General features: G+C 40.3%; 1 protein-coding gene across 3 annotated transcripts; it reads right to left on the bottom strand.

The window, feature by feature from the left end:
• Nucleotides 1-9,973: 9,973 nt before the first annotated feature.
• SLU7 (SLU7 homolog, splicing factor) lies at nucleotides 9,974-20,902 on the bottom strand. Of its 3 annotated transcripts, none has more exons than XM_008643419.2 (16): nucleotides 20,868-20,902; nucleotides 20,300-20,476; nucleotides 19,526-19,679; nucleotides 19,185-19,265; nucleotides 18,449-18,613; nucleotides 18,237-18,302; nucleotides 16,648-16,695; nucleotides 16,020-16,151; nucleotides 15,637-15,734; nucleotides 14,181-14,248; nucleotides 13,842-13,981; nucleotides 12,903-13,064; nucleotides 12,367-12,471; nucleotides 12,106-12,180; nucleotides 11,746-11,850; nucleotides 9,974-10,829 (listed from the first exon to the last, which is right to left on the bottom strand). In XM_008643419.2, exons 2-16 carry the CDS (start codon nucleotides 20,461-20,463, stop codon nucleotides 10,650-10,652), a joined length of 1,743 nt encoding a protein of 580 aa, XP_008641641.1. In that variant the 5' UTR covers nucleotides 20,464-20,476; nucleotides 20,868-20,902; the 3' UTR covers nucleotides 9,974-10,649. The 3 variants fall into 3 exon arrangements, with proteins under 3 accessions (XP_008641641.1, XP_017602200.1, XP_017602208.1); XM_017746711.1 differs by having other exon boundaries at nucleotides 20,656-20,869; XM_017746719.1 differs by lacking the exon at nucleotides 16,648-16,695 and having other exon boundaries at nucleotides 20,656-20,869.
• Between the last annotated feature and the right edge of the window lie 6 nt (nucleotides 20,903-20,908).

Below are 20,908 nucleotides of genomic sequence, written 5' to 3'. Positions count from 1 at the left end.
ATCTCAATCCACTTCTCCTGAGCATGAAGAGTCTCTGGAATACTATTCACTGATTGTTAATTTAATCCATATTTGAGGTTTTTCTGTGAGCAACCACCCAGGCTCCTCTTCAAAATCCTGTATATGAATAGACTGTCCCGCAGCCCAATTTTTTTCACCAGCACATGTCTTCAGTAGCTCCCCAAGTACGGAGAAGGACTCCTGAGAAGTTACTCAGTAACTAACTCAGTGTTTTCACCCAGCAGTGACTTGGTATCTGATCAAGTGTTCTGGAGGTGAGGGGATGTCTCCAGCAGTCTGAGAAATGAGAAGGAAAAAAGTCCTGCACTGCAGGAAAATGGCAAACCTGAGCAACCCTCCTGCCAGGTGATGAGCAGAGCTCTGGTTTGGGGGCAGAGCTGGCAACCCCAGTGGTGCCTCCTCTGCACAGGAACTTCTGTACATTCCTTTTGCCAATGAAACATTTGTGCAGGTCCTTCAGAGAATGACCGGTTTGCAATAGTGCTGCAGACAAGCCTGGCCTCAGTCCTGCAGGAATAATCAAGGTTCCAGCATACCACTTGAGAAAATAAAAGAAGTCAAAGCCATCATTCCCACCCTGCACCTCAGAGGGTTAATTCACCAGCTCCTGCCTCTCCCAGGATTCGAACAGTGGAGCCCTGCAGCACAGCTATTCACCGAAGAGGGTTTGGTTTGGCTCTGGGATTCGTCACAGATCTTTGTAAGGTTTGGCCCTTATATAAGGAGATTTTTTAAAGACACTTCAACACATCAGATTTGAAAGTGTCCATACTTTTCCAGACACAGCACAGTGCCTGACTTCTGTCTCTGTGAGACAACTATGCAGACATCCAAGTTCAAGGGTCCTTATGAAGCGTCTCTTGTATGTTAATTGGGGACGAACAACACTCTTCTTAACACACTGCTGTCAGGATAAACCCACTAAAAACTGTGGGAGTCTTGAAAGCAAACACAATCCCCACATAACTTGAGGGTGCCGAAAGACTCTGCGAGGTGCAGAGTGTCAGCAGATTGCCTGAAAATTTGCAAAACTGCAAAGCCTTGGGAAAACAGCCCTGTCACCACAGTGTCACCAAACATGAGCTCTAAACCAGTGGAAATTTTAACAGTAACTTGCACTAATACACAGCACTGTGAGTGTGATAATAGCATTCAGTAATTATAAAATTATTCCCAGCTATAAATCACATTTTCCAAATGCTCCTCCTCACTTATAAACCATTTGCCTTGTAAAGAAGTTATTAAATGTTTCATATGGTCTGCAGCTCTAGTGGTGTGTGTCTCACAGTGGCAAATTTTTCCAAGACTGGATTCCTGGAGGGCTCTGCACTTACACTCACATATGGAACACTGAGCAGAGCTAAGATGGAGCAGGTGGGAGCTCCTCTAGGGCCCCAACTGTCACAGTAAATCCATGTGTCACAAGTATTAGCAATTAAACCTTCCCACTGCCTTCACATGAAGTACTGTAGATTTGGGCTGAATAATTGCCTTTTGCTCTATCCTTGGATTCAATCACAGGGTAAGATGTTTAACGACTAATAACAATTGAACGAGATGTGATGGGACACCCCCAAAAAGAGAATTTACAGCTGCTCATGGCAATTAAAAACACTGGAACACATTAGTGTCAGACAACATGACAGAATCAAGGCAAAAACCTCACCCCTGTACCAGCCACGAGTGCTCTACCATCCATCACCACTAGGAAATAACCAAAGTATTCTCAGGATATTTACAAATCACAAAGTTTGCTTAGTTTTGCAATTGATAAGCTTATGGTAACAATAATAAACAGGGCCAAGAGTTAAAATAAACAAGGGATTTTATAAGAACAAAATAGCTGATGTTCATTTTACTTGTCCTTTGGTACCTAAACTTTTAGAGTACATTGACATGTTTTCAAACTTTTCTTCACACCCAGAAATATTGATATACACAGTGACTTCTTAATTGAAAGCTAGGACTTTCAGGGGAGCCTTGAATTTTTACAGCTGTTGCTTTCAGAGATGCATAAAATCTCATTACACCCCTGATAACCATGTCAGTGGTTGCCATCAGCATGACTTTCATTTCCGAGCACTGCCACAGTCACCACACAAAACTGCTTGAGAGTAGAAAAGCAATAACTAGGATTATAGGCCAAAGTTTGCATCTCAATGCTACTTTACAGATTTGCTGCCTAATCTATACTGTGCTGGGATGTGTCCTGCACTCATGTGCTGCTCCTGAAGGCAGGAACTTACAATTCTGGGTAAAACCTGCAAACATCAATGATCAACACAACCAGGTGAGATGTCTGCTCCCCATTCACTGGCACCCCACATTCTGCCACTGCCCCTTTACTGCCAGTGGACAGTGCCAACACCACAGAAATACATACAGGCAGCAGAGACAGCAGAGAAACTCAGCATTAAAATAATTTCTCATGGCTGTGACTGACTCTTCTCTCAAAGAGCCCCAAATACACCAAAACAACTATTGAACCCCATCAGGCAGAATAAAGTAAACCCCAGTGAGAAGCTGCGGGCAGGGCTGGCCAATCCCCCTGAGCCCTGCGGGGCTGTTCCCAGCATTCCGCCTTCCGAGCTTTTTTTACCAGGTGTTGGAAAGTGCAGTCCCAAGGGGAAACAACACAAATAGAAAATGTTGCCCATAAACCCTCCCTTCAGCCAGAGGGCTGTTACTTCTCAGGGTTATTTTCATTCCTTGGCATCAGCTGCGATACAGATGACTGTGCAGTTACTTGCTGCAGAACTAGGTCAGTGGCAGCACTGGTATCAAGGAAAAATAAGAGTCCTGGGGTTTAGCCACCAAAACCATCCAAGTAACAACAGCCTAATGGACAAATAATATCTCTGAGAGATCTCATCAACCCCAGACTTCACAGACGTGACTGCCCTACCTAGTGACCATACCAGGGCAGAGGACTAAGGCAGTGTCACTACAGACACTTACTATTTTTTCACTAGAAACCAATAATTCCTACAGGAGTTAATCCTTCTTCATGACCTTACAACAAACATAACCAGCTTTTTTTTTTTTTTTGTTACATTGCCTATTATCTAGTTAATTGGTAATAGTTTATAGAAGAAAGGTTAACAAAGTCTCTATTGTTCTAAGTCATCCTGGTGTTCCATGGATCAAAGACAGGTCCCCGTGTTTCTTCAGTCTCCGGTTTAATAAAAAATGTTCTGCAGCCAAAGCAATGCAGAGGAGTTTCCTTTCCTCATGCTTCTTCCAAAGCTGGTTTCCCAATTCGCAGCACTACAAGCAGTTGCAAGGAACAGGGTTTTTGGCTGCAGCATGGAGCAGAAGGAAGCAGCTATGTGCTGGGGAAAGCACACTTGCCAAAAACTACCTTAATTTGATACGGCTGCTTTTAGTCATGTAAATCTTCACTAGGAGTTTTGACTGAGTAAGGTTACATGATTTGTCCCTGGTAAAATAAGTATATAAAAGTAGATCTTTAGGTGGGAAAAATCAAATCATACCTGGAAGCCTCATTAGAAAAGTAAACAGATATTTAGCCAACCAAATTTTGTTTTTTCCATCTGAAACCATGTTGTGAGCACATTTAAGTAGTACACCAGCAGTGTCTGGGCTCTTTGAACCCATAGGAAAATCTTCAGAGAACATCCTGTCACACAGCACTGGGACATCTTCACTTTCTGATTCAAGGGGCAGTACCAGACTGGATATGTGGTTTTAGTTAATTTCACTGTTTAATATCGTTTCTCAAAGCAGCTGAACTTCATTTCCTATGGCTCATAGATCACCAGTTATCCCTGGGCCTCAGAGCAGAATCTGCTCAAGCCATTTAAATGGAAATGAGTCAGAGCTGCTGCTGGAAGGGGAGAGATAGCCTTTACGTCATCTCTCCCCTGTCCACTACACCAGCCTTGCTACATCTCTAATACTCGAACGCTGCTGATTTATTGAGCTGAAAGAGTTAACGGAGGAATTGGGTGAATGTTAAGCCAATGTCAGGAGAAAGAAGAGAGAAGAGAGAGAAGGATGCTGCTGAGCTTCCTTCAACATGAAAAGGAGCGTGGGCATGAAACATAAAAAGCATTAGGGCCTGTCCCTCCAACCTGGGATCCCTTGATCTCATTGCAGAGGTGTATGCCTGGAACACAGATGTGTATCCAGCACTCTGCCATCAAACAGAGATTTACCAGAAATCTCCCTTGAGTCTGATAATGATTCCACACGAATCAATGGCAAAACTTTTTCTTTAAATGAGAGAGCCTTCAAAAAAGAGTCAGGGCATTTTGCTCGGGAAATGTGTCATTCATCAGAAGCTGTACGCTTTCATTTCCCCAGATATTCATAAAACCAGACTATAAACACAACTTGTCACTACATTAAAAAAAATGTGTTCAGGAACCACACTTGCAGCCAGGTATTAAAAGAGTAGCATAGAGTGCAAATAAACAGCTCCCATAGGAAGAGCGATCTGTTTGCTTCTTTAACCACAGTAAAATGCCAGAGAAGTAAGAAGAGAGGGACATCATGGTTCCTCTGGGTCAAGGGTCCAGCTGAAGAGCAGCAATGCCAGCTGCTGCCTGCTTTTGTCATCACGTATGCTCTGCTCTCCTCTGCACTTAGAAAAATAAGTTCCAAGGGGGGCTCCTGGCAGGCTGTCACTCCAGTTACAGAGCAAGGCAGCAGCTGACTCTGCTTTCCCTCACAACACTCCAGCACAACGGGGGCATTGTTACAGGAGGCTAAATAAATCATGTGGTCATTAGATGTCAAAGAAAAAGGAGCATTACACAATTAAGTTCCAGGTACAAAGCAAGGCAGCTTTGCCATAGTCCCAGATAAACCAAGGTACAGCAATGAAGCTGCAGCCCAGCAGTGGGGGGTACTTGAGGCAAAAATTACTGGGAGACAACAGAGATACAGAACATGAAGGTCTGAGTTTTGAGGACAGACTAATTCAGAATAATGACTGACAACAGATGTTTCTTTCTCGTGTGCTTTTGTTTTCTGCAATGGAGCTTTTAAATGTATAGACCCAACAGGATCCGAACAATGTCTATGCAATGTAGACTCTGGTTATGGACTCCTCATCCTGGAAGTGTTCAAGGCCAAGGCTGGACACAATTGGAGCAACTTGGTCTAGTGGAAGGTGTCCCTGCTCAGGGTAGACTGGGTGAAGCTGGATATCTTCAGGGTCCCTTCCAACCCAAACCATCCTGTGATTCTATCAATGTAGCATTTGAAAAAAAAAAAATCAGGCTGTCTCCCAATGCAACTTGAGCACATATTATTTTCACAAGTAAAAGCAGTATTATTCTAATAATCAAACACTAAAAAGGGTCTCAGAGCGCTCCAAGCAAACCTGGCTCATTAATAACAGAACATTCAGATGTGGTGTTAATTTGGCCAGGAGTCTGGAAGTGCCAGTTAACCACTGAAATTCTGGAGTTCCCCTGAACTTCAGAAGGCATTGGGATGAGAGAATGATATCAAAGCCATTTTACGTTTAATATTTTTAGGATGCTGTACTAGTTTGAAAACAAACCAGTGGGAGGCACCAAGTCAGAATAACAATTTAATGGGGAAATTAAAGAAAAGGAAAAAAACTAAAAGAAAACACTAGTTCAAACTGACAGAGTCAAGATACAACCTGAGTCCCTGTTAGGCAGGGTGGTGGTAGCAGTCTGGTAGAATGGTGGCTGCAGTCCTCTGAAGCGCTGATCCTGTAGAAAAGGGTCTGCTCTTCCTCAGAAAGTCCAGTGGTGGCTGTGTAGTTCCTGTCCTCTGGAAATCCAGTGGAAAGGGTTCTCTCTGGTGTTCAGAGTCTCAGCTTATATCCACGATGGGATGCTTGGTTCCTCCCTCTGGGTGGAGCATCTCACAATGTGGTAATGAGTCATGAGGCCAAGTGTTGATTAGGCTCATTAACAGAAGATAGTCCGGAGGGAGTTATCTCTGAGTCATGCGGCAGGACAATGATGGGCAATTAACAGAAAGATAGTCTGAGGGGAGAAGGCAAGGAAACACTGCCCCACCTGGTTTCAACGGCTCATGAGGATGGTGATAGAATACACTGCAACCCAGGACAGAAGCACATATTTTCTTTTCTATGAAACATTCATGCTAATAAGAACCTTATCCTGCAAGCCATGCACAATGGAAATTTCTGAACAGCTTTTGCAAGAGTTTTCACTATGGAAAAAAACTCAGCAACAAATTTCAAGATGCTTTTCATGTGGTAAAGTTGCAAATTATTAACACAAAACAGGAAGCACACAAGGTGTCAGTTCTGAAAGTCCTGTGAGGGGATATACAAGATGCTACAACTGAGCTCTGCTTTTCAAATTTGATTTTATATACGTTAAAAGAAGCCATTTTACTAGATACACCATGTGAAATTCTATTAGTCTCATCTAATGATGACAATTGACTTACAAACCTGGAAAAAGTTTATTTTTTGTTTAATATGTGCAAAATCCTTTTGTTTTACCATTCTGTTTTATATAATTTAAGCAAAATTACTCGCAATACATATATTTATATATATAAAGGTGCTTTGAACTCAACACTTCTCAGACACAGAGCTGAGGAAATCTCCTCAATGGACAGATTTGGGGCTATACAGCTACTTATCCACTTCCATGCAGTAAGTTAAGGGCAAAAGGGAGCAAGTTGGTTATTTCCAGTTCTCTGCTCTATTGACCAGAGCAGATATCCCGTGTTAGGTAACTGTGCCCAAGGCGAGCTTTGTGGGCATTGGCAGGGTCACTTCATGTTATGGCTGCAGATTCTTAAGCCCAAGAGACCCGAAAGTACCATGAGTAAGCTCAAATTCCATTGGTGTGTTAGAAGAGGTTCTACTGAGCTTCCCAAACCCCCTCCCCCCCCCACCCAAGACACCTCTGAAATACCATCAAAGCAATTCCACAGACCATGCTGCTTAACACGGACATGGGATGGAGGTGTCTCCTCTGTGCTGGTGCTTGGGATCTGATGTGGGGGAAGGAGAGCAACTGGTGCCAAAGGAAGGGCAGGGAGGGACCAAGACATCTCAGAGTCGCTTAGAGTGCTTAGAAGTACATCCATGTACTTCAAAGCTTGGCTCTGGTTCTGCATCTGTCGGATCCATGGGCTGTTCAGCCCTTGCTGGGAAGCATCACATGGCAGAAGCATTAGCTGAGCTTCCCGAGGAAGAGATGCTGCTTATGGAGAAAGTCAGAGTGTCCAGTTAATCAACTTATTTCAGCCAAGGGTTTGTAGGGAATTCTCATGTGATTGGAACTAGAAACTCAAAATTTTGCACCGGTAGAAGCATGAGAGACATGAACCTTGCCAGCCAAGATCTGCCTGGAACTGCTTTTTGGCATTGTCCATCACACACATCTTCAGTTTGACAAATGAATCAGTTAAGCAAGAATTGCTTCAAATCTTACCAGAAATCACTTTTTCAGCTCATCTACAAAAAAATTGAAAGTACAGGAGTTTTGTGCCAATTCCCCCCCAAATTAACTCCTTTTTCCCCCCAAGGTATTCAAAACCATCAAAGAATGACAAAACTGTGTACATGGGTGGCAGTGTAACCAACAGCCAGTAACTTGGCAAGGGCTGCAAAACACTCCTGAAAGAGGGACACTTTTTTTAGGTGGTTAACTCCCGCGAAGGCCTCCTAGCAGTGCTGGAGGCAGCTAAAGCAGCAAACACCATGAGGACAGAACTCTTACCCCTCTGATCATACAATTAAATTGTCTTGGAGTATCTACAAATGGTCTCCAGCAAGCTAGGACAGGTGAAGGAACAGGAAGAGGGAGGCAGAGACAGGAGCAAACTGTATACCTGCCATAAGAACAACCACACTAGGCCTGGATTAGACAGAAGTGTGTCTGATCTTAAGCTGGAAGGACCCTTGAATGTATAAATTCCTCAGCAATGGGGGCTATGGGCCATTGTGGGGATCAGCCCAGCCTGGATGAACAAGCATTCCTGACACAAGCCAAGCTATTCTGGGCTGGAGAGCTCAACAGGGCAGGTTGGAGAACTGAGACACTGGTCATTTCTCAGGACAATTTTGACAGTGTCAGTAACTTAAAATTGCAAATGCTTGGGTTTCTGCAACATATGGTGAAAAGTAATTCTTGAGTCTGCTACAAATAGGCCTGTAAAAATGGCTTGTGATATTTTAGATACCAGAAAATTTAACTATAGCAATAAATATGCAGCCTGGTGTGACCACTACAAAGGCAGAAGAGCAGACCCCAGCAATCAGATTCATGGTGATCAGTCACAGAAGTCTGACAAACCCTGGGGTCAAACCTTTACGTTTTACAGGCTCTCAGATAGTAAAATACTTTTTGAGGTGAGTTTTGTGACAGTCTAAACCACTCATTTCACAATCCATGGAAAGGTTGTTGACAATCTAAAAATATTTATAATTTTATATTACTAACATTTTTCCATACAAAAAGCCCTTGCTGATTTATATTGATTATCATAAAAATTATTAGCATGAAATATTTGCTTCAAAGCAGGACTGATATTTTATGAGTATATATGCATAATTACTCCTGGGCAGGTGAAGAGCAAAATGGTATTTTTTAATTCTGACCATACTCCTTTCCTGTTCTTGGAGAAGACTGTATAGTAACTGGGGCAAGTGCAGAAAAGTTCATGAGCCAAGAAATAATCTTACATAGCTCCATACATGGAATGCTGCACCAAGAATAAACACCCAAAGAAGAGAGATGTCATTTCATATTCGTGATGAAAACCAGGCATGTCTGTTTATTCCTGAAACGTTCTGAGTGTATCAGCATTGCTTCACATTTCCTGCTATTTTTTCTGACAAATGTTTATCCATCTGACTGGAGTATTCTAGCTGAAAATGTATGCATGCGATTTTTTAAAACCATCAGATAAACGTTGCAACTGTTTGAGAACAAGTTTCAGGATAACACACTGTCCTCTCACAGTTAAAAATAATAACCTGTCAATCCTTTATGAAACAGGAGCCCTTTTCCTTTACAGTTCAGACTGAAGACCTGGCAAGGATCAACTATTGCCCCAGGTGCTCGGGTTTGACTCATTGGTGAAATCCAAGTATTCTGAATTTAGGACTGAATTTAAATCCCTGAACAAGTACTTTGCATAAATTCAGTAGAAACTCAATGTATTAAAGTTTCCATGCAGTCAATCCACAGTTTACAAAGTTAGTGTTGAAATTTCCTTTGTGTTATTTCCTGTTTTATTTCTGAATTACCTCCTTTATAAAGAATTAAATCTTTCAGACTGACCTTTCTTTAGACTAAACTGCAGCTTTGAGAAAGGTATCTAACTAGCTCAAGGAACCCTTCTGACAGCTCCTCTTCCCTCAAATTTGGCATTGACCAAGCCAACAGCAGTTGCAGTGGGAGGCATGCTGGCACAACCTCGGGTGCTACAGCCCTAAGAAGAGCACCTCACAGTTCAAATCAGCTAATTCAGTTTGCTTTTACTGTGTGCCAGAGGATCTGTCACACAGTAAATACTCAAAATTTTAATCACCAGTGAGAATATCACATATAATATTAATACAGAACGACATTGCAGACCAGTGCAGAATTGCCATCATTCACTACGTGCGCCAAATCAGAACATTCAGTCCTCAAAGCGTCCGTGAAATCACACACTTAAAGGTATGTTTTCTATACGTAATTATTTGTGGAAAAGAGCAGTTTTTCCTTGGAAAGACAGTTTAAGCCCCAACAGAAGTAATTCCCAAACTTTCCAACTCTAAAGTCATGCTGTACAGTTTTTTACCCAGTTCTTCAACTTTTAATAGTTAAAAACTATTAAACTGGGAAAACTCCCAGTTAAGGACTAATATTGCCAAACCAAAGCAGATGCTGCTTCATGTTCTCACAAGGGATTAGAGACTGACACTTCATGTCATACCAAACAGGATACTGTTATCAAAAGGAAACCAAAGAACTCAGATCTTTGCAATTGAAATTTATATGGAAATACAGCTGAAGGAACAACTGGAATTTAAAAGCTCTACAGTCAGCTTCTCCTAACCCTTTCATTTAAAAGACTAGACAGCACTTAAGATCTCTATATTATTTTAACCAGTACAGAGCAATCAATTTTTACATTTCCAAAGAAGTTACTACAAAGTGATCAAGAAACTATTCTTTTAAAGTCATGAGACAAGCTTTTACAAGTAAGAAGCTCTAGTAGTTGTGTCAATTTTCTGTTAACAATTTTTGTTCTATACTGACACCTGCTGACCATTTCTTCTGACTAGTCAGTTTTATTGTATCACAACTTTATGCATCAGTTGGCCAAATAAACCTAGTATTTTAGTCAGATCTCTTCTCCTTCAAGAATTTACAGAGTAGGTGTATGTATTTTATCTATCCATATGTTATATATATATGTGTGTGTACTTATGTGCCTGTACTTGTATACATACACACACATTTACAAAACCCCTGTTAAGTACTGGACTGCTCATGTCTGCTGAAAGAAGTTTTCCAAACTTCTCTGGAGCAAAAAAAGGTTTCTGCCTTTTCTGCCATTTTAGACACATGCAAGGGAATCAAGTCTCTAGAGAGTTGTAAACAGCATGAAAAAAGCCTCGTGTACTAGGATGATGTTCTCTGTGACTACTGCCCAAGAAAAGAGGCCATGGGGTCATCAGGTCTCTGCCGTTTCATTCTGTAGGCCTCCATTTCCTCTTCTGTTGGCTCCCTTGGTTCATACTGGCTGTTGTACGGTCTTTTCCTCTCATCTAGCTGCATGATTTCTTTGACATGGAGAAGTCGAGCCTCTTCTGCATTTAGTGCCTGAAATGAGAGCAAAGGGAATCAAAAATTCTACAATGAAAGTTAAACAAAAAAACCCCTACAATGAAGGTTTGTCTTAGACTCTTGTATGATGAACAAGGAGCAAGCACAAGGGTGGGATAAGTAATGCACATCTGTCTGCCCCCCCCCCCAGCACATTTCACTTAATGCTCATTTTTTAGTATTTAACATAAAATGATGGTAAAATGCTATTTAGTAAACAAGACACTTTAATCTCCTTCCAAATGTCAAAATCAAGTAAGAAACTCGTAGGATTTACCTGAAATATAATCATGATCTAGCAAGTACGAATGAGTTGTTTTTGTTATATATTTGGGGTTTTAATTTTTAAATGCTTTGTGTTATCTCATTCCTCAAACTACTACTGTTGCTACTGGAAAAGAAGTTGCATTTGTACCCTGCTTTAATTAACCATGGTTTCAACAGGTTTCTTCTCTGAGCAGCCCAAGGCAGGCTGCTGTGCCCAGGGGAGCATGCTGCTGCTGAACAGTGGATGGCTTGGGGCATGGATTTACTACATCAACCATGAGACTGGGCCAAGCCTGGGATACCAAGTGATAAGTTAAGATTTAACAGTGCCTTTGATCTCTCCATCTTTCTTCAATACACAAATCATTGTGTTTTGCAATGTCTTTTATAGACCTACAGGTGTAATAGATGCCTAGATAGGAAATGTTCTAAGTCATCTAAATTAAGTCTTCCAAAACTAAATATTTATTGAATTTTTGCCTGAGGAGTAGGGGATGTACTTTAGAACATCTAACAGCATTTAAAATTTGATTTAGCTCAAATTTAGCATCAAAGTGTCCCATGGTATATCACCAAGATAAAGAATTGATACTGTAAAATATGTCATGTTCCTTTTGCCACAAAGCCACTGAAGATTTTAGTACACCTTTTTTAGTTTTTCTTGCTTCTTTTTCTCTTCACCCTCACTGTCAGAATTTGAGCTCTTCTTGTGCTTCTTCTTTTTCTTCTCCTTCTGTTTCTCTTGGTGGATCTGTAAGGTCGGAAACAAGTTACTGTTAAGATTCAACATGCCAACATTAATAATGCCCAAACCACTAAATCCAAACTTCTATTAATGCTACTTGAGAGCTTAGTTTTCAATGGAGATGTTAATGCTTTAAGAATGCAGTCTAATAATTTTCAGGCTTATTCTGACTCTACACAATTTTGTAGTTAGACAGATCTTTTAACCTCTTAAAACGCTGAGGAGAAATATCTGTCTTCCCGAGAAAGGGAAACAGCCTACCTCCATCAGTGTTTTGGGTTTTGTCATGTGTTCTTCCTCCCCAGGCTGCTCTTCCATTAAACTTGCTCCTGTATTCTATACAACAGACAAGAACAAGGATATACTGTTACTGAGCACATTTGAAAGCAGGACGACCAAAAAAAAAAATCCCAAAAATCCCTGAAAAACCAACCCCCCACAAAAAGCAAAAGTCTAAACCTTAAGTAAGGAATAAGAATGACTTTTAGCTCTTTCTACATGAATAAACAAGAGAATACTTACAGCAATTTCTTTCCCAGCTTCTCCTGTACAGTAGGAGTATTTGACAAAGGAGTGGCAGCACTTGTAACCCCACTTGCCTTCTTTCCAGTACGAACCCCAAATGCACTGCAAGAGAACACACCACACAGTCACTCCTGTAAGAGGCAGGCTGAAATTTACACCTGAGCTGATATCCTGGTAAGTAAATTACTCAAAAAGTCCAAAAGGAAGCTAAGAGAAATACTTTTGCTATTTCACATGAGCCTTACAGGTACCCTGTCAAAAAAGAGAACCACAACAGGATGTGGTCAACTCATATTCAAAGTGGAAGGCAAATACAGTAACTTCCCCTTTAGTTTAAGATTGCCATGGCAACTCTTCAAATTCACATCACAACTATGACAACTTGAAGTCTCTCCTTAGCAGAAAAGGGAGAGTGTCACATTGAGACAGAAGAAATATATTTTCTGTTTTAATTATATTGTACTGCATCTTAATATACCTCCAGTTGGATGGTATTTCATTTTTTAAAAATTTTAACGTAACCTTGGACTTACTGTATGGTTGTTGATCTTCACATCCTCTTCATACTTAGAACAAGCAATAGCTTTCTCCTGTCCTTTGATGACTGTTCCATGCCTAGAATACTCCACATAATCTTCTGTTTGAGCTAACAGCAGTTCAGCTGGGGGGGCATCTAAATGTTCTTGTCCTCCATACTGAAATGCAAATAGAAATTATGTAATAGTTTTGGAAAAAAACTACCTTTTATGTAGTTAAGCAAATATTTCAAAAACAGCACCTTTGGTACCTTATGAAGAAGGCACAAAAGTGGATGGAGAGAGTTTAATCTTTAGTGATGAGTTAAGACAGAAATACATCATCTCCGATGGCCACTGTGGTGTCTTTCGGTGCTTAGTTTTGTGGGGTTTTTTGTGATTTTTTGGTGTGTTTTTTGTTTGTTTGTTTTTGTTTTGTTTTATGCCTGGAAAATGAAAACAATGATACTTCTCACTTAAAGCAGGAAAACTTTTCAGACCAAACCAAAGAGCTCTGGTACAACCAGAGCAGTATTTCCTGTCCCCCTCCAAACTTGAATGTTGACATGGTTAGAATCTAAATGGATTACTTCGTTCTTTTTCAGTTGTCCAAGAAACAAGTTGCAAAATATAAAATAAATATTTATCTAGAAGACTGCACCCAAAACTTGAGTCAGAAGGAAATTCAGATTTCTTCAGTGGAGAAATTCTGACAATTAAGGGAAGAGTTCCCAATAATATAAAGAAATACCAGCAGACCTTCGAAGGTCCCTATACTAAATAATAAAATTCAACAGTTGATGAGATAGTGTGTATAAATATAAAAATATTTTTAAGTCTAAGCTGCTGAGAACAGCTGATGCCCTCTCACATAGGATTAGTAATCTTATCTGTTACCCAAGACCCAGACTTCAAACTCAACAGAATTCCTATTAAATAAACCCAAATGCCTATTACCTTCTCTAGGATGCTTTCTTTCTGCTGCGCCTTGAAATCTTCTTTTTTCACTTTGAAGGATTTATAAAGGAGCTCTAATTTTGTAGGGTCTGCTTGAAGATGAACTTCAGAGCCTTTGTCATAAGCCTCCCAGGCAAACACTGTGTACACAAGAGGTTTCACTCAATACTTATTCTAAAACTGATGTACACATTCAAATTACATCCTTTAATTCTGAAGCAATTTGAAAGAAGTCCTCAATCTATAAAGGTTTATTTCTCTTTTGCAAGAAAGCAGCATTGTTAAATATTTTAATATGCCAATTTCCTTCAAAAAACCCCAAAATCAAACCCCACTTACACTGAGTCTGTGCCATTGAGATGGTATCGCCTGTGTAGCGAACAAAGTTGTCACCTGCATAACCAACTCTGCAGAGAAGAACACAATTCTTAGCATTTGTAATGTGATTTCCTCTTAAATACAAACATAGAATTGCAACAGGTAAGTAAAAATTCTCTTGTGTACTAAGAGTTAAGAACAGAAAGAGAAGAAAGTGCATTCAACTCGATACATGAAATGAAAACCTACACTCACTGCAAAGCCATGAAAGCATTAGGCAGCCACTCAAAAACCATGATTTCTGTGTTTACAGGGACACATGACACAGACCTGGAGTTCTGTCTGAGATGCCAAGCACTGCAACTTGGATCTAGTTACACAATAAATATGCATAAACAGTCTGTGATATTCCAGCACAGCGATTCTCACTTCTGGATTTGTGACTCTTCAATCCAGACCCACCATATTTGGCCAAGTTAAATAAAGCCTGGGACAGCTTTATTGCGCTCAGTAAAGCTGAGATACTTGTGCATGGCCCTTGAAGAGATGAACAGTCGGTACATGAAACACACGCTGAAGATAAAATAATGCTAGCAATCCAATTACCCACTCTTTCATCTTCCCAAAGCCACTCTGAAAAATTTACAGTCTGTAAAGCTGTGGCAGAAACTTAAGAGTCAACATAGGTCAAATTATGACTTGAGAGAGAAGCAAAAGCATCTGCATCTAAAAAAAGAACTGACTGGCATTACTCTAGCTGGGGGCAAGGAGAGGTGGAAAGAGCATTATTTGCAATCATTTAGGCACTGCCATTCTATTTTAGGCAGTAAGCTAATCCAATTACTGTTGTCTGAATACATGTTTTACTCACAGCCTGTCTGCTCTGTATGTTCCCAGCACAACACAGGTCGAGTGTCTGACTCGGGGTTTAAGGGAGACAGCTGAGTGTGCAGCCAAAAGCCAGCCTATGGCACCTTTGATTAAGCTATCTAGACAATGCCAAAGCTTTCACACTTTTTCTATGCAGAATCCACTAATATAGAAGGAGATCTTACTCCTAATTCAAATATTTTATTAGGTCACACCACAAACACACCATGCCAGTCTCCAGAACCAAGAAACATGGGATAAAGTTTAAGATTTGGTTACGGAAATACGTTACATAAATATACTTATTATTTATAGGCATCACCTCCAGATGCAGCAGTGTCCTAGCCCTTGCACAGATAATTACACAAAACCATGGTCCACACATCCCTGAAGATTAAGGGTCAGTCCGTATCACAAAAATACCACTTTTATATACTAAACTAAAAGGTGCTGCTAAATAAAACAGTTTTCTTCCACGTTTACTACTATGTGTATACACTAGAGATTAATTAGCTAAAGGACATACAGGTAAAAGAAAATATAAAACTATTAATCTCATTTTTAAGAGTTTTGTTGGATATACAAGCATGACCTCATTTTAACTTACTCATCTGGATTCTTGCCTGTGTTGGCATAAGGGTTCTCCCTCATTGCTCTTGTTTTGGGATCATAATAAGCAGAGTTTGGATCTAGATTTCTCAAGTACTAGGGAAAAAAAACCCAACATAAAAGATACTTAATATTTATGATTTTAAAAGAACTGAGGTTACCCCTGCATCCCCCAGTTTAAATGTTTTAAAAAGTTCTATTTATGCAAAAGGATGACCTTGATGAAGTCATAACAAGGGTGGGAACAGAACTGAGAACAGACCTTAACCTCCAAACCCCTAGACCAGTAAAACAAAGTCATTAATAACTGAATGTATAATTTGTTGAAATTAACTCTCAAGAATACAGAAGAACAGAATCTGTACAGAATTCCTTACTCACTTTTGCAATATCTTCCCGAATACGTAAATTTCGGACTGTAATGCGTCTTTTAGAGTCAAAGTTCTGCCCAGGCATATCAATGTCATCTGCGTATTTGTCTTCATCTTCATCTTCACTGTTATGATCTCTTTCCTGAGGAGAAATGGAAAATTTATAACTAAAAGAGTTCCTTCATTCCGAGACGTACAAGAATCTGATTTTAGTGGTTTCATTAAAATTCTGCAATCCCTGTAGTTATAAGGTGGCATAGTTTACCTCAGCTTAAGTGTGCTCTCAGGCTAATCTAACATTCAACACTTCAGAAATAGTCTTGTTAAAGAATTTTCACTTCCTTCTATGGAAATAGTTATCAAAACATAACTGTGATGATACTAAGAAAACAGTTATTTTGGTCAAAATATACCACATGTTAAAATCTAGTTATGTGCTTGCATCTCTAAGGTTTGACAACACATAGGAATTAAAACAAAAAGCCTCTTTATGAAATCCAGCAACCCCTGCCCAAAAGAAGAGGCAGACACTGGCATGGACACAACATTCAAACCCCTGTGCCACCTCTGTTTTGCTGTTCCACTAACTACAGGTTCCTTCTTTGCCCATGGTGTGATGCAGTGGGTAATCATCTTACTGTCTGTGAATTTGATTCCTCTTCTCCCCACTGGTGTCTTGGGGAGTTCTGCAGCAAACAAAGAGCACATCAGCAGAGAAGACAAGACAGTGGAAAAAGGCAAGATGGCAGGGATACAAAGGGCAATCAAAGCAGAGCTTCATGCTGGGTACAAAATACAATTTACCAATGGCTCCAAAGGCAGAAACACTGCCACATAACATTATAGGAAAAAGCTCTTAGCTCTCTCTGTGACAGACACATGTTGGAGAACTTTTCACTGTATTCCTAACTAAATTTCCAATTCTTTGCAAGAACAGCAAATTCTAAAACTGTTGGTGTTATTTAGAGCTTGTTAAGCCTTTGAACACTGAGGATTTAGACTATAACATTTCATATCATGTAAATAGAACCAAGTTTCAACTCTGAAAGCTTAAAAAAGAATTAAGGAGATATATATTCAAGAATTTAGTCAGGATTTACAGGAATACTAACCATGAATCAGAAGGCAGAATTGAAGTTCGACAAACACAGCCAGATTTCATGTTTTTAACCTGCTTAGTCTTTAACTGAAAAACACTTGCAGCAGTAAAGATGGGAACAACTGTGAGCCCTGGAACACAGACCAGCAACTGGCCAGCACTGACTATGCAAATCAGTCTATAAGTCCTCTCCCTCAGAGACAGTTCTTAAGTTTCAAACACACTTTTCTTCTTACAGTTCCATTCTACAGTAAGTATAGAGAAGCCAACAGTGTTTGCTTCACAAAACAGACATGAAAAGAGGAGGAATCTCTTCTATTGGGAAGGTTAAAGCACTGTAGTTCAGGCTGGGTGGCAGATCGAGCTCACTGTGCCATCTAGTGACAACCTGCGAGGGGACAGCACAGCCTCTGGAAAACAGCCTCTGAAAGGAGGCTTTAAAAAAACCCTCCTTCTGATCAGTAGCAGTCTCTATTTTTTCTCCATTTTGTAAACTTAGAATATAATCAGAAATGCCTTTTAAAACTAGAATTTCATATCAAAGATTATCAATATAATCTATAATCTAAGAGGAGCTTGCAGAACTTAGTGGAAGATGCAAACTCTACAGATATACACCAAAGGGAAATTCGTATCTCAGCCTTCAAATATCCAGAGATACTGCAAACAGTCAGAGCAGTGACTTAAGAACAAATTGGTTTACGATAAAGAAAACACCTCCCTATTCTAATTTATATTAAGCATTACTAAATCAATGCACAGCCATGACCTCAGTGCTAGTCAGACCGTAACAATCTTTAAATACAAGAAACGCATTTCAGTATATGAAAAAAAATTACTACACGGAAAACAAGCTCTTCTGACCCAAAATTCCATGTCACTAATTTTAGCAATAATAATAATCACACAGAATTTCTGCTCATAAGTGGAACACAAAGCAATTCACATTTGACAGTAGATGCTTCAAGTGTGACACAGAACATGCTGGTGCTAGGAAAACCTTTAAATTACTGAAGGGCATAAAACCCAATAGCAGACCCTGTATAGAGAGTAAAAGAGTCAGAAAGCAGAAATTATGTTTTATATTTATTCAGCCTAAGCGAAAACAGATTAAGTAACTTTACATACCACTTGCTCCAGCTTCCCTGATGCCAACTCCTCCTGAAGCTTCTGGGCTTTCAGTGTACGTTTGGCCTGTGCAGCATGAAAATGCATTCGTTTAAATATTTCTTTTTAGCACCAGGTCTAATATCAACAGAGTACATTACAAGTGTCCCTCCTCCCAGCCCAGCCACACCAAACACTAACCCTCTCCCCAGTAAATCACAGCACCTACGTACCAAATCAACCTTGGAATATTCCTCAACAATTTTCATGTGCTCCTCTGGGTTATAACCATTCCACCGGTCTCGCTTCCCATCATAATCAAACATCAGCTGAGGCTGCACATGTTCATCTGGGGCAATATTCATGCCTGTGTATTTTGCTCCAACTTTCCTGGGTCTCTGAAAGAAAAAAAAAAAGATGGTTAGATCAGGCCATTAGATTCCTCACTCACATATCCCTTTAAAAATACTATCAATCAAGCTCCTCTAAAGCAAGTTAAATTCAGCACTGTAAGCCTGTGGATTGTAAATAAAGGCAAGTAGCTCTGCACTTTTACGTGCAGCACAACAGACCCCAAACTCCATACATTCTTATTCATATTTTCTACAATTAAGAAAGAAATTAAAACAGCTTCTGGTGGTGGCTTCTAGCTGAGATGAAGCAGAAACACAGACACAGCAGCACTTGAGATAATGCAATTAACAAGAAAATAACATTTTCACCTATTATTTCAGATCTTATTACAAACATAATTTATGTATGACACACTGAATTGTATCACTTTTCCCCTTAATTTTTCCTACATAACAATTTCTTTAGAAATTTCTGGGCCATCTCTCACTGCTTAAAACATTTTTCAAAATAGCTTTTCCAAACCCAGTATTTCATCTATAGCCAGCTATTTTTCAGTAAGATTAAAATTCCTATGCCTTTCAAAGCCATTAAGACACAGACAAAAGTGAAGTTTACCTCCATGCAGTCTTTCTTCTTGTGTGTCAGTGCCCCGCAGTTCTCACAGGCTCCTTTGCGGTACCTCGTGGCCACAGCATGCTGAGAGGAAACACAATGGGCAGCACTGGGGACACTTTGGCAGATTGACAGAAGTATTCCAAATAACAAGTTCATATTTTCAACACCACTCAAGTGTGTGTGCGCCCTCCCCAAAGCCCAAACACGTGTTTTGATTATAACCAGATACCGTGATTTGTCTGCTGAATAAAAATTCCTGCCCTCCTCAAAACCATATAACCAGAAATCTCCTCACGTAATCAACCCAAATCTTTATTACATGAGAAAAACATTTTGCATACCTCCTGAACTCCTCTTTTGTACCAATCTCCAGAGGAGTTATACTGTTTCTGCTTCTCTGGCTGAGGTCTCTGATGCTTTAGTGTGGGTCTTTTAGAAGGATCTATGTACCATGGTACTGAGGAAATGTACTGAGGAATATGAGGGTTGATATCTCTGTAAAAGATGTTGTGCAATGAATACATGGCATGGGGAAAAACACACAACAACCTAGTCTAACAAACAACCTTCACATTAAAGTTCAAGTGCTTTATGAGTGATAATAAATAAGGAAGTTGGTACAATGCACTGCAAAATAAATTCTCAATTTGATAAACACAGACTTTGAGATTTTGTTGCCATCTAATTCACCTAAACTCCTGACTCCAAATCAAATGGCTTATTCTGTGTAATGTTACTGAGCAAAAAACATAGCAACATTTCTCAGAAGCAACAAGCCCTGTAAAAGCAAGAGAGAGAGAGGCAACAGATGAGGTACAGAGTAAAAGACCCCCGTACTATGTTTTGCTCAGTTTTAAAATACCACTTGTAATTAGCTTAACAGATTGGACTTTTTAGCAGATCTCTCAATAGTTGACAGAAGGTAAACATTGAACCTACATTTTTCTAGAAAATATCTGATGACTGGAACGTTAAAAGACAAAGTTCAACTACTTACTTCTACAGCAATTCACACTGAAATCGTGCACTACCCTGACAGTTTTTCTGTAACCACAACAACAAAAGACATTTTTACTCAGCAGCTTTAGAATAACCACAGATTTAGTAAAACTTACTTTCCTTCTTCATCCACTTCAGCAGGTGCATTTCCAAGTTTTCTCTGTTCTTCTAACTCTTTCTTTTTCCTCCAGTCTTCCCTCGTCATCTTCTTTGGTTCCTCCAGGCTCACATCATTTGCCCCTCCTGCAGGAGGGGTGTTCGCTACCGCACCTGAGGCCATTTTGGCTTTTTCCCTTAGCAGAAAAAAATTAGAAGACAAAAAAAAAAGCTTTACAGATCAATACCCTCTAACATCACAGCTCTTCAACGTGATTTTGTGTCACTCAGTGAAATGAGTTAACTCCGTATTATGCATTCCTGACATACCTCTGCCCTGAAAAATAAGGCCCACTACCGAAAAAAACAAAATTACCTTATTGTTAACGTAGGACCTGGGCCTGCGCGTACCCCGGAAGAGACGAGAGAAAGACCGCAGGGAAGCAGCGCCAGGCTCGGGCCCAAGCCCAGACCCGAGCGGGGGACGCCAGCACTTGCTTGAAGCCTGCAGTAGCCACCCTCTCGGATCCTGAGTCGCGGTCCCGATCCCGTTCCCGAATCCTGCCCCGTTCCCTCACCCCTGTTTACCTGCCGGCCCGCAGCACCGCTCCACAATGCCCCGCGGCTCC

This window comes from Corvus brachyrhynchos, unplaced genomic scaffold, assembly GCF_000691975.1.
Source record: "Corvus brachyrhynchos isolate BGI_N302 unplaced genomic scaffold, ASM69197v1 scaffold381, whole genome shotgun sequence".
Lineage (NCBI taxonomy): Eukaryota > Metazoa > Chordata > Aves > Passeriformes > Corvidae > Corvus > Corvus brachyrhynchos.
The sequence above is the reverse complement of the archived record's forward strand: the minus strand, read 5'-3'. Positions and strand labels throughout refer to the sequence as shown.